At 48.6% G+C, this 12,929-nt stretch overlaps 1 protein-coding gene across 4 annotated transcripts in view; it reads right to left on the bottom strand.

The window, feature by feature from the left end:
• The window catches only part of CRMP1 (collapsin response mediator protein 1), a 74,335-nt gene that overhangs the window by 59,718 nt on the left and 1,688 nt on the right, over positions 1-12,929 (bottom strand). Inside the window, exon 1 of one of the 4 annotated variants that reach the window (XM_090035569.1) lies at positions 11,874-12,160. The exons of the other annotated variants lie outside the window; for them this stretch is intronic. Within the exon in view, the coding sequence (XP_089891695.1) occupies positions 11,874-11,912 (39 nt within the window). The 5' untranslated portion in view covers positions 11,913-12,160. Of the gene's footprint in view, positions 1-11,873; positions 12,161-12,929 lie in introns of those variants that run through there. 4 annotated transcript variants of the gene reach the window in all.

Genomic DNA, 12,929 nt, shown 5'->3' with positions numbered 1-12,929 from the left:
CCAGGCTCTCTATTGTCAGTTGTAATTGCAGCATTTTTCAATCAGCAGTGTGAAAGGTAATGATTTATTTTGACGTGTGCTGGCAGTCCTACCTCCTCACCACAATGATTTACTACTGTGAGTGCTGAGCTGCAGAAACCACTATCTTGCAAGTTCTTTTTAGGTTCATTCAATTGTCTTTCTAAACATGAATATTGTTCAGCTACAGGGGGAAAGTATCTCATTTATTTGGGAGGGAATGATACCAAAATGTGTAAACCTCATGTCTGAGTCAGAAAAGCTCCACATGCGTCAAGATGTTAAAAAACTCCATGGGCCTTGTTTCAGCAAAGCACTTTAACATGTGGGTCACACCTTATATCAACTCTATTCGTAGGGTTACTGAATGATTATCACTGCAGCATGTGCTATAGAGTCTTAAGAAGAACTGGGAGGAGCAAAGTAACTTGGTTTCACAAGGGAATTTAATATTCTGCTTTTAGTTTCATAAAAAAACAAAACATTTGTGAAAGCAGAATGGGCCTGTAATCCAAGAGAGCCCATATGGTAAGACCGCCCAGAGCCATGGACCCTATAAGCAGAACTGTAAATTGAAATGTTGACACCCTGGGCATCGCAGGTAGTGGGGAAGGTGGAAGTGAGAGAAGAGAGTGCTTACCTCTATGTGCAGGGGCTGCCACAGTTGTGCCAGATATGGGGCAGTGGTGCAATGGACACCCCCTCTGCACTGGCACCCAGGACTGATGTCCTGCTCATCTCCCTTACTCCAACCTCCAAGTTAAGCTACTGCCCTGGAAGCTATGAGAGGCTACGTTGCTGAGATGCCAGAAGTCTGGGTTTCCCAGCTGCCTAGCAGGTGTCCTGCCAAGGGAGGAGAAGCATGCAGGTTTGTGAGGAAATCCTCTGCGATTTCCATGGGAACGCCATAAACATCTCAACCATCTCTGTAAAATGTTTTGATTTCAATGATTCAGCAAATGCTGTTGAAAAATATCTTGCTGGAACTTTTCCAAGTCCCTGCAGTTAGGTCTCTCTGGAGAAGGTGTTACAGATTGTTATAAGCCATGACTATAAGGAAACAGGTGACTTCCTAGATACTATAACAAGTGATCATTTATTAAAACTACTGTTAATGTATTTTAACCCTATATACACTATTATGAAAAAACCTGATGACCTTATGAATAATTGATCCCCGCTTAGCATGTGCTTAAAGTTAAATATAGGCTGAAGTGCTTTGATGAACCAGGGACACAAACCCAACTAAATATACATGGCATTTTGATCATCCTGGCTACTTGCCTGCGATGCCATGTTCTGCTTGTTCTCTCTTCATCTACCTTTGCCTGTCTCACAGCTGTGAAGTCTTATGGGCAGGGCGTTGTGTTATTTGTGGGTTAAGCAAAGGAGCCATATTCAGATGTCAGAAACAGGGTCAACTTTATTAATACAAAAAACTAATGGAGAGGAATATAATTGGGAGACAACCCTATTACATAGCTACTTGGAACCCTGCTGCTAACTCACAGCTCACAACTATCTCTACCCAAAAATCATGGTAACATTAGATTAGACCAGGGCTGTTTAACTTCTGAGTGCCTGGGGGGGCTGCATGGGGCAGGGGCCACATGGCCTACTCCCACTGCGCTGCACCGTTCCCCTGTCCCACAGTGCTGCATGTCTCCCTTGACCCTGACACGCTGCACCAGCATCCCAGGTCCCCCAAATCACCTAGCCACAGGATCTCTCACCCCATAAGCCACCCCACCCCACCCAACTCCAGGGTCTTGGACAGGCAGTTGAAGCTGAAAAAGGTAGGGCAAACCCAGATACACTGGTAGCAGCAGGAGGAGAGTTTTGGGGGGGAAACAGTGCCCAGACTTGGAGGCTGGGACTGCAGTTTAACCCCCACCTGCAGTCCCTGAGCAGCTAGTTGGATAGACCTGGTTTAGCCAAAGCCTCTTAAAGTGCCAATATAATTACAGACATGCCTCTTGTTTGTAAAGTGGCTAATAACATGGGGCTTACATCTTGAGGCCAACTTTTGGCCATTACCACAGTAGACAGCACAGGATAGAAAGCCCATAACCTCCCTAGGTCATCTATGGAAGTGTTTAAGTATCTTGACAATAAGGAGCCTGCTTGCTCTAATTGTGCATGTACCAGATGCCAGGAAAATATTGTATTTAAATTGCTTCAGTCCAACAACACCTCTCTCATGAAAGTACTCAAAATTGTAAATGGTGCTGGACATGCCCTGGGCACATGATACTCTTCAGCATATGGAGGACATGGAGCAAGAACAGGTAATCAGGGTTTATTTTCACAACCTGGTCTACAGCACTATCTGACACATCATAGACATGGTTTCAGAGTGAGGAGTGTGTCAGAGGCCTATATAACCTCTACTTTAGGCAAAGTGAGAAAAACAAATGTTCCAGACACATGAGTTTGCATAGAGAAAATTAGCAAGAGGCTGTGTATATGAGGCTTTTCCTGGGATGCCAAAAACAAGATGCAGAGATGAGCTTTTCCCTCTGAACTACAAGGAACAAGAAAGGAAGAGGAAGAATCCCCCTGCAACAGCTGGCAGGTAAAAAGCAGCAAGATCCTGAGGAAATGCTACAATTAAGGAAGAAAAAGAGAAGTCTAAAATGATATCAGAGCAATATTGGCATTGTATCAGCATTAACATAAAAACTAAATACACTTTTCACACCATAGCTGTGGACTACCTCCGCTGAAATCAGTACACTTATGGCATAGTCAAGAGAATTTGACCCAAATTATTTATCTTCCACTTCTCACCAAGACCTCAGCGGTATAACAATCACAGCAATACAATGCTGTCTGCAAAAAAGGTTTTAGGTCAGGGTGTGACAGAATCAGCACCAAGCAGTGCTGATCTTACAGCAATTCCATTTTCTCAGCACTTAGCTTTCCATTTCTTCACAACAAAGCTCCTTGCTGAATATGATACAGCACCTACTATGTACAGAAATCTACTTTCAGGTGCTTTGCATGGTTTTCCTGGTGATTTTTGCTAATCACAGCCAGACTCCTCTTGCTTAATCTAGCAGGAAAGCAGCTTAGGCTGTGACATCACAGCAATTTTCATGGCAGCAGAAGGATAGGCCACAAGCTCCGCGTCATTCACTGCAGGAGGAGGGGCTTTCTGCTGCAAGAGACAGCAGCTCTCACCCAGACACTACTATTGTCTGTGCTGCAGCAGGAAATACATAAAGCTTATGGAGTCTGAGGAACCCATGTTTTCTGCACATATATCCATTATTAAAACTTTGGCTGATCCCTCTGCAGCTCTTTTAAAGTATGGAAATACATTGTCTTGTATCAACAAATAATAAAATGCCTGGTAGAGCTGAGAAAAGAGTCTGGACCAAGTCCCTGTTAGGAATGGAAACTCAGATCTAGTCCTGAATTTTGCTGAGTCCCTACAGTTCTAAAAGCTTGGTTCAACCCAGAGTTATTCTGAACCCATATTCAAGTGTTATGGTTTATCCATATATAGGACAGTTGAAAATTACTGGTTTTCCTCCTAGCCCTCTTGTGCTCTGAGCTTCAGGTAACTGCCTTTTAGAAAGCATTACACAACAAAATATGGATATAGATTCTCAGTCTAGACAGAGATTGCTGAAAAATAAGATGCTGACATAAATTATAATGCTGTTCCCTGCCATGAAATGCACCAACTGATTATTATCATGGCCAGTTAATTTAGCATGTCCAATGAAAATAGTACGACCATAAATCATTGTGAAGTGACACGCATTTTGTCTACTTTATTCATTCTAATTATATCACAGCCACACATGCACTTCCCTTTTATGAAGCCACACCCATACTCTGCAACAGGGATGCCAAATTCATATATAAAATGAAGGGGGTTAAAAATATTGAAAGAATGCCTATGCCATTCCAGGCAGAAGAAAAATCTAGGAAAACGGTAAAATGCTTATTTTAATAAAATAACGGCTCCTAAAAGAATAGCACATCTTTGTTTTTACCTTTGTTCCATGAGTGGCACTCATCCTGAAGCCTAATGTCTCCTGGTACCAATTGAGCCAATCTTGCCTTTTTAATTAACTACTTAATTGCATTAGCTGGATGACAACAACTTGTCATCAGCAAAACAAAACTAAATCAGGCCAGCACAATGAAAGTGTGTCCAGGCACCACTTCATTCTTGGATTCAGTCTTTAACTCTTGTTCAAACTGCAACCACTGTTAATTGATAAAGGCTTTTGAAATCTACCACCCAGAAGGTCTAGGCCTGAAAGGTGAAGAAACCACCTTCAAAGACAAATTCTTCCCCATGTAATTCTATTGACTAGAGTGAAATTAAACCAGCAACAAATTTGACTTTTAGTCACTCACCAGAGTTCTCAGAGCTCCATAACTCATAATGAGAGTTTGCACCCAAACCTAGGGTAGCACATGGGCCCAGAGAGGACTATGCATCTTGCTCCAAGGAGCTATCAGAAATGGTCCCTTACATTCCAAAACCACCTGCATTTCTATATGCTGTTCCTAAAGATGTGTTATGTAAAGATGCTGGGCTCAATGCAGTAAAACTGAAGGTGTTAAGCTATGCTGGCATACTGAATCATTTCAGAGTGAGTACACCCTGCTGCTAAGCCTTATAAAATACCCTAGAGAGTGCAAGAAGACATGGCTCTGTTTGAAAGAGAAGGTTTAAAAGCCATAGGCTGATAATTGTATTCTCTTTGACTAACAGAATCCCAGCAACAAAACATCCTGAATCGATGGTATGGAGGATTTCAAAAGCCACTTTCTACTGGAAGGCAATAAAAGTAAGATGCCCAATGTTCCTTTATGCCTTTGAAAAATCTCCCCCTGGAAAGTTAATTCCTTTATACACAATTCACAGATAAGCTTTTTAATGGAAGCAGCCAGCTCCATAACCAGACAAGTTGCAAAATATTTAAGCTATTTTGGTTTTAGCAAAGCACTGACAAAAAAGGAGTATTTTTTAAAAGAAAGTTAGAGGCAAAAGTAGAACCATCTCCTTCCCAAGCATGTGTGTGCAAAGTCCTTCTCAAAAGGGTAAAAGAAAGCCTCTACATGGGAGTCCATACAGCTCTGTCTGTTTAAAAAGGTTTGTTCTTAATCAGCTTTCTTCCCTCTTCAGAATCCTCATGTCCAGGTTAAACTCTATAGGAAATATTTCCATAGCTAGTGCAAAAACTGAATCAACAAAGGGTGTCACTTGTAAATCATTCTCCTTGAGGCATCGTTTCTGATAGCATACTAATAGAGTCCCCTGCCCAAAAGCTTTTAAGCTTATTCTCCTAACAAATGTATTCTTATACACAGTAATTCATTTATGAAAGATTCTGTGGAATATAGCCACATCTTAAACTGGTGCAAAGCCAATTTATTCATTCATGTTTATTCAATTAAAGATCTGATACTCATTTTTTCTGTTTTGGAGGCCTACCTTTCTATTAATCTACCAATTTCATTCCTTTCTCATAGAAACTAAAAAAAAGGTTATTCTGTACAAGCAAAACACACGGGGATTTCTTCAAAATAGATACCATGTTTATTGCTTTTCAAATATCAATACTGCAGGCACACTACACCCCATATTCTGGCAGAACAGCATTCATTGAGAGTTTCATTTGAGTAAGGACTGGGGAATGCAGCATCAAAGTTGTTCCATTGGGTATCATTATATCTACCCTCCTTGGTGACACTTTTCTATTACACCAATTACAATTGAATTTTCCAAGTCTCAGCAGGCTAGTCCCAGGAGTGGTAAACACAGGGGGATAAAATAGCTGTCATCCAGCAGAGCTAGTTCATGTAATCAAAGAGCAGTTGTATTAAAACTATAGGGAAGCCCTCATCAGGACACAAGGACAAATTTGATCTGGGGTAAGTAGGTACATCTCAGTAGAGTCTGAATTTGACTCTTTCAAAGGGTTGAGTGGAAAGAGCATTCCAGCAAAGAAGTTAGGCACAAGAGACAATAAACTAAAGTAACTGTGTCTGGATATTATTCTATCATCTTCTTCTCTGATAAATAAATTAGGATCAGCCTTAACTGCACTGCTTTTTCAATGTCAAATCACTTGAGGATTCACTTATCCCTTTAAATATAGCCTTGTGCTGGGGACAGTGTGAAGCCATTCCACCCCAGGAGAAATATGCCCTGCGCTATATCTTGTGAAGTGTGACATACTCAGTTAGCAGACCTGTCCTCAGTAAAGGCATATGGACTGGTGAGGAGGGGAGAGGGCAAGTCTTACCTCCCAGACTCTCTGTACATTCCCTTTGTCCTGCATGTGGCCCTTAAGTAAGCCACAGAGAGGATGGGTTAGGATGGTAAATGGTTACCAACTTCGCTAACTCTGCTTGCCCTCTGAGCAAAAGAGTTTACTTAAATTTGGGGCCTGATTCAGCTTCCTCCCCCCACAAAGTCAGTGAAGAGTCCTGTTAACTTCAGCACATACACAAACAAGCCCTTGTCCTACAACTCCCACTACAAACAGGACAACTCCACAATGCTAGATTACATCTTGTCAGGCTAATACAGGAAGGCTTAGTTGCAACAATTGGGGGTAACAGAGGGCACGTCTGCACGTGGACATTTATACAGCAAAAACTCCTGCACAGTACGGGTTCGTGTCTATATGTGCATGCCTGTACTGCACAATAACTATGGTGACTTACACAGACTTGGGCATAAACACTTGATTTGTTACTGCACAGTAACATACATGTAGGTGCCTGACTATGCAGGAACACTATGTGTGTGGACTGACTTGGGACTAAAGTTAGTCCCAAGTCAGTCCACACACAGCATTACTGCACTTGAACGGCTGCACCTGTAGATGCTGGCCTAAAAACCACAGTAAATTACTGTGCAGTAAATTCACGTGTAAACATGCCCAAAGGATGGTAGGGGTGCTAGTCCTTGTTAAAGTTTTTTCCCTACCTGCTACCAGCATCTCCAGCTTCCCTGGAGTTTACTTTTGGCCAGCTGAGTTTCACCCAAGCACTTGGATCCTTGCACTGTATATATACACACTAACTAGCTGCAGCAGAAAGGTTAGCATAGCCCCGGCATGGGTTCTTTTAACACTTACGTCATCCAGCCCTCAACCAGCATGAGAGCAATGACGTGTGAATTGCTGATGTCTGTCAGTGAAGACAAAGCCTTGAATCTCAGGAAGAGATCGTTCTTGGCAGCCCAGAGAATTAGATATCAAGTTGAGTATTCCCATACTGTTGCTGACTTAGCCCACAAGCTCCCTTAAGCAGTTTTACAAATGCCAAAAAAAAAGGGGGAAGGAGGTAAGACCTGGGGAAAGTGTACACATTTGAAAGTTTACCCATCCTGACCCCCAGTGATCCGACTGAGAGGATTGTGACCCCAGCAGGAATAATCCATTATTATCCCTCACCTGGATTACTGTAATGTGTCCCTCTCTGGCCTCTCTGCTTCTCAGCTCTACACATTTCAAACAATGAACACACTACAGATAAAGTTATCTTCTTCCCCTTTTTCATGTTCCCCTTCCTGTCTCCTTTCTCACTGAGTTCAAACCCCCCTCTTCACTTTCAAGGTTTCACAGTGCTACCCACCTAAACCTCACCTTGCTTCCTACTACACACCTATGGACTACACTCTGCCAGGTCCAGCTGAGTCCTAAGTCTCTTCATCTTCTTTTCTCCTCAAGCCTTTCTGGGTCATATTTCCAGCTGGCATTCTCTCCTCCTGAAAGAACCACTTTCCTCTTCCAGGTTTCCTTGCCTTGTGCAGGTTCCTCCTTAATACTCACTTCCTATGGCTACCACTCCACCACTCAACATCCTTGCCCTTAAGCTTGTCCTCAACTGAACTCACATTGCAACAGTTAAAAATATAACTAGTAAGCTATGTGGCATGCACTTTTAAATACTGAAATTGCAAGGTCATTTGTATCGGGACCTAGTCTTCTTGCATGCCTGGAAAATACCAAGCTCTACTGAAATACAAGATAAAACTACAAACAATAGGGGTTTCAATGCTTCATAGCATCAGGGCAGTGTCCCAGATTCCCCAGCATATTTGAAGATACATTCTACATGGTATGAGGCAGTGGGGGCCAACGTTTTTGGTAGGCATGCTACAAATTAACCACTCCGCACTCTCTCCAAGAGCCACTCCAGTCCCCTTCCCCTGCCTGATCTGTTCTGCGTTCTTCTGCCAGCCCTGTGCTCCCTGCCTGTCCTGCTGCACTGCTTTCTGCTTCCTTCCCCGTGCCCCCTGCTTGAAATGCTGCCTCTTTCCTGCTTGCCACCCTATCTCCTGATGCTGTGCTGTCTGTCCCCTCCCCAGTCTGCCATGTGCTACACACAGAGACTGCCCATTGGCATTCATTCCACAGGTTATCCACCCCTGGTATAGGCATAGACTTTGGTATGTATAAACACAAGGTTAAAGGTGATGGGCAAGGGAATGTACACAGGAGATCAAAGACCATGCTAAATGAGCCCTGCCTAATACCCAGAAATGGCCTAGGAAGGTCATTCAAAAGTTGACTGTCTTAGTTTCATCCTGTACATTGTGCATCAACTTTTTCTTGAACACCTTCCATTCTCTCTACCTCTCCTGTCCATTTGTTACTCTTCACTCAAAAGCAAATGAGGGTGCATCAAAGCCTTGAGACTTACTGTCACCATGCAGATGAATATGGGAAGTACTTATGTTTATGTAGATCAGCTCATAGCCTCTGCTCACGCTGCACTTGGAGCACACCTTTGCATTCCCTACAGTACACCATGGAGAATTTTAGTCATGTTAATAGAACCCATAGAAGTCTACTAGGCACTTCAAAGACATAGAAAGATAGAGTCCTTGCTCAAAAATTCTCACAAGCAAAAGGGCTGGATTTTGTCATAAGGGTACTGCAGCAGAGCACTTAAGAGACATGATAGAAGTGACATTTGCCATGCAATTGGCTCCCTGAAAGTGATCTACAGACATGCAGTGACAAACATCCATTTAAAAACAGCTGACCATTCAAAAAATTAACCCTCATCTAATAAGGGATCAGATGAAGGTGCTCCAAAGTAGAATGCCTTAGGGAACTTCTGTAATCCCTGTGTGCGCTGGGGACTGGGCTGGTTGCTGTCTGCAGGAAGGGAGGAGGGAGAAGGGAGGGGGAGGGAGCTGCAGGCGGAGGCTTGCCCAGCCTAAGCGGGAAGGGGGCACATGGATTGGAGCCCCCCTGCCTCACAGCCCCCCTTCACCCCCTCCTTCAGTTCAGGCCAGGCTCCCCCTCCATCTCCTCCTCCTCCCCTCCACTCTGCAGACAGCACAAGCCCAGGCCCAATCACACACAGGGATACAGGGATTGACAGAGGTTCCCTAAGGCGCTCTACATTAAAGAGCACTGGAATTTGGGGGGGGGGAAGAGGGTCTTCATCAGCCCAATTGCAGGACAGGCAGGCAGGCTCGATCCTCCCCATATAGATGGACATCTGTTGGGTTGGGGGTCACTCTAAGTCGCGGCACTATATGCAAAGTTAGAGAGGGAACATGCATGTCTGTCAGTGCGCAAGGTGTCTCATTACAGCTCCAAAGGCACAACTTTGACCTCTGCTCCAAACTTTTGCTGCTTCAGCTTGGCAAAGCAATAAATGGATGCATGGTCATTCAAGCTGAGGCTTGAAGCTGCAATGGACTTTTACCAATTGTTTCCTTCCAGGAACTCACTATGCTACATTTGCTGCTAAGAGCTGTACTACGGGTTATTTAAGGATAAAAAACATACATTGTTTGGATGGGAGCACTTTTGGAACAGAAGTGTCCAGTAAGGAATATCCAGCACTAAGCAAACTGCTCAATTTGCTTTTTCTGAAGACAGAAAAAAAATTAAAATTAAGACAAAGAGGTACATTAAATGTGGGACAATGTTATTGTTTTTCACCTTTGATTTGGTCATGGAAAAAAAAAAATCACAGTAGGATTAATGAATATTCATTAGGAAAGGCTTTAGCACATTCTGTTTCTCATGCCAGCTTTTCTTTTTCTCTTGTCAGCACAAATTAGGAAAAAGTGAGAACTGAAGACATTAAAATGCACTGTAAATGTAGGGGCAAACAATTTCATGCTTCTGGTTTCTTTTTTTGCTCAAAACTGAGCAATGTCTACCTGCAGCTGGGCACCCTTTTACCCTTATTGTCACTGCAGAGGAAATGTAAGGCTCCAACCATCAGCTTCTACCTGTGCTACAACAGTGGGTCACAACCTTGCTAGACTCAAGGCACCCCTTGGAAAAAAAACAGCTCTTAGCTTTCACTCCTTTTTTGCATGCAGAAGAACAATAGACCAATTCTTCTCTTGCAAAAATACCTCTGAAAGACCACAATGGGCAAGCATGGTTTTGACACTATGGCTTCCAATTTGAGATCTCTGGGTTTATCTTGTGAATCATGTGTAGGTGTTTACCCCCCTAACAATGCTAGTATTGGTGGCAACACCCTGAGACACCCTTAAAAGGCTCTGGTAGTGTCCTGGTTTAAAAATCACTGTGGCAAGTACTGTACACTCAGTGCCACGGCAAGTGGGGGGAGGCCAGCAGAGCGACCGCCACGGGGCACAGAACCGAAGGGGTGCCAACAGGTGCGGCCCAGCCAGGATGGGACATGGGCAGGACCGCGAGCGGCTTGTTTGGGGGGTGCAGGGATGGGGGTGGCTCCTGCCGCTGGGTGCACTCCAGGGCAAGTGGGGAGGGGGAGCATGTGCCCCCCAGATCTGTGCATGGGGTGAGGGCGGGATGCCGCTGTGGGCTTTGCCCCATGCGCCAAACTTCCTTGCCGTGCTACTGCGTAGGCTTGCCCAGAGCACAGCCAGGCCCCGCCTCACACGGTCCAGAGAAAAACGGTAGATGGAAAACAGGCAGAGGGTCAGTGAGGGGGGAGCCCAGTGTCCTACAGCAAATTGATGACAGGGGCCCTTGCCGGCCAGTCCCTCCTGCCTCTCTCAGCATCAGGGAGGCTGTGCCACACCAGTGAGCAGGCGTGGGGATAGCTCCCCGGGTGGCAGTGACCAGAAGGGTTTAGAAGAACCTCAGAGCCCCGGGCCAAGCCCTGACTGGAACAAGGTCTGGCTGAGGTGTAAGCCCCGCCCTGAGGCTGCCATGTCTTCAGCCAGCGAGTCCTCACCCCCGCGCCGGGCGCTGCGCCCCCCCGCCCCCGGGAGCGCGGGTCGGACCCTCGGGGCTTGTCAAAGGCGCCAAGTGGCCGAGACCCCCAGGACCAGCCCCGCCCTCGTGTGCAGCTCTACCTCGGCCTCAGCCCCGCGGGTCGCAGCCGCAACCGGGAGAGACGCCGGGGGCCGCAGCCCTGGCAGCGCTCGGGCCTCCCGCCCTGGCTCCAGCACGGGCAGGGGCTGGCTCTGGCATCATGGCGCTGTTTGACCCCCGGCCGCGTCCCCCGCCACGTGCGCCGCTCGGTGCACAGGTGCCGGCGCCCGGCCGGGCCGTCCCCTCCCTCCTTTGTTCTGCCTCGCAGCAGCCGCCGCCCCGCCAGGCGCACGGGTCCGCTCCTGCCCCGCCCCCCCCCGCCCGCAGCGGGCCAGGGGAGCAAGGCAGCCGCCCTGCCACCTCCCCCCGCCACCGGGATGGTTTCCAGCCCAGCGCTCGCCCGCGCAGGGCCCGGCCCGGGGCAGATGTGCGCGCGGGGTCCGCCTCGGTGCAGCCGCCCGGGTCCTGCCCTCGCCCAGCCGCCGTCACCGCCCCTGTCCTCCGCGGGCACCCGGCGGGGGCCATCCCTCCCCGGCGCTCGGGGCTCTGCCCAGCCTCCGCCCCTCGGCCCGCTAACAAAGGCTGCCGGCTTACCGTGATGTGGGGGATGCTCTTCTTGCCCTGGTAAGACATGCTAGCTCCCGCGAGCCCCGCGGACGCCCACGACCGAGAGCCGCCGGGAGGGGAAGGCGCACCCGTGAATGGAGCCCGCGGTTCCCCGCCGGGAGGAAGGAGCCTCGGCAGAGCGAGCGCCGTTTTTCCCCGGCTGCAATAAAACAGGGCCGCGCCTCGCGGGGGAGCGGGCGAGAGCTCCTTCTACCGGCGGCGGCGGCGCCCGCCCGGCTGCAGCGCGGCGCGGGATTCGCCCGGCTCAACCCAGGAAGCGCTTCCTTTTCCGCGCGCCCCCTCCCACCCCTTCCCAGCCCGTCAATCCATCTGTGGCCTCCAATACGAGCCTGGAAGATGCCGGGTTCCCCCCACTCCCCCCCTGGCTCCCAAACCGCAGCCACAAGCGCTGGAGACGGGAGATCACTGGGCCCAAGCCCAGCGCCGCGCTGCCCGGGATGCCGCGGACAAAGCCGCCCCCGCGGCGGTCGCAGGCCAGTGTCACCCCCCGGGCGGCTCTCGGGCGCTTGGGGGGACGCAGCAAATTGGTGCTGGCAGCCTCCGTCGGCACCTGCTGCCAGCCCGCAGAGCAGCCGCACGAAGGCGGCGGTGCAACGCGGAGCGCCCGGGCGCGGCCCTGCCGGGGGCCTGGGGCGGAGAAGGAGCCGGGCGAAGGGCACAAAGGGCACGTCGTCCCCCTCCCGCCGGCGCCCCGCGGTGTGTGCCGCGGGGGTGGCAGCTCGTCCCCGCCAGCCCGTCGTCACCCCTGCCCCCGCTGGAGCCCTGCCCGCGGCGGGCAGCTGGGAGCCGCCGCGCCTCTGCGGGATGAGTCAGCGGTGCAGGGGGGGTCGGAGCCGCGGCGGGGAGGGGGAAGGGCGGACCGCACTGCAGCTGCTCGCCCGGGCTGCAGCCACTGCAGGAGGCAGCCCCCGGCCGGCGGGGACACACACGCACACCCGCACGCGTATACACGCGCACGCTGCACCTACAGAGCGCAAGGCCCTCGGGACGCTGTGCTGCACCTGCTTCGTGCTCGGAACAAAG

The sequence above is a fragment of the Crocodylus siamensis genome, chromosome 2, assembly GCF_052110815.1.
Source record: "Crocodylus siamensis isolate JL-2025a chromosome 2, ASM5211081v1, whole genome shotgun sequence".
In the NCBI taxonomy this organism is placed as follows: domain Eukaryota; kingdom Metazoa; phylum Chordata; order Crocodylia; family Crocodylidae; genus Crocodylus; species Crocodylus siamensis.
Note: the sequence above shows the minus strand (reverse complement) of the source record. Positions and strands in the feature narration are given on the sequence as shown.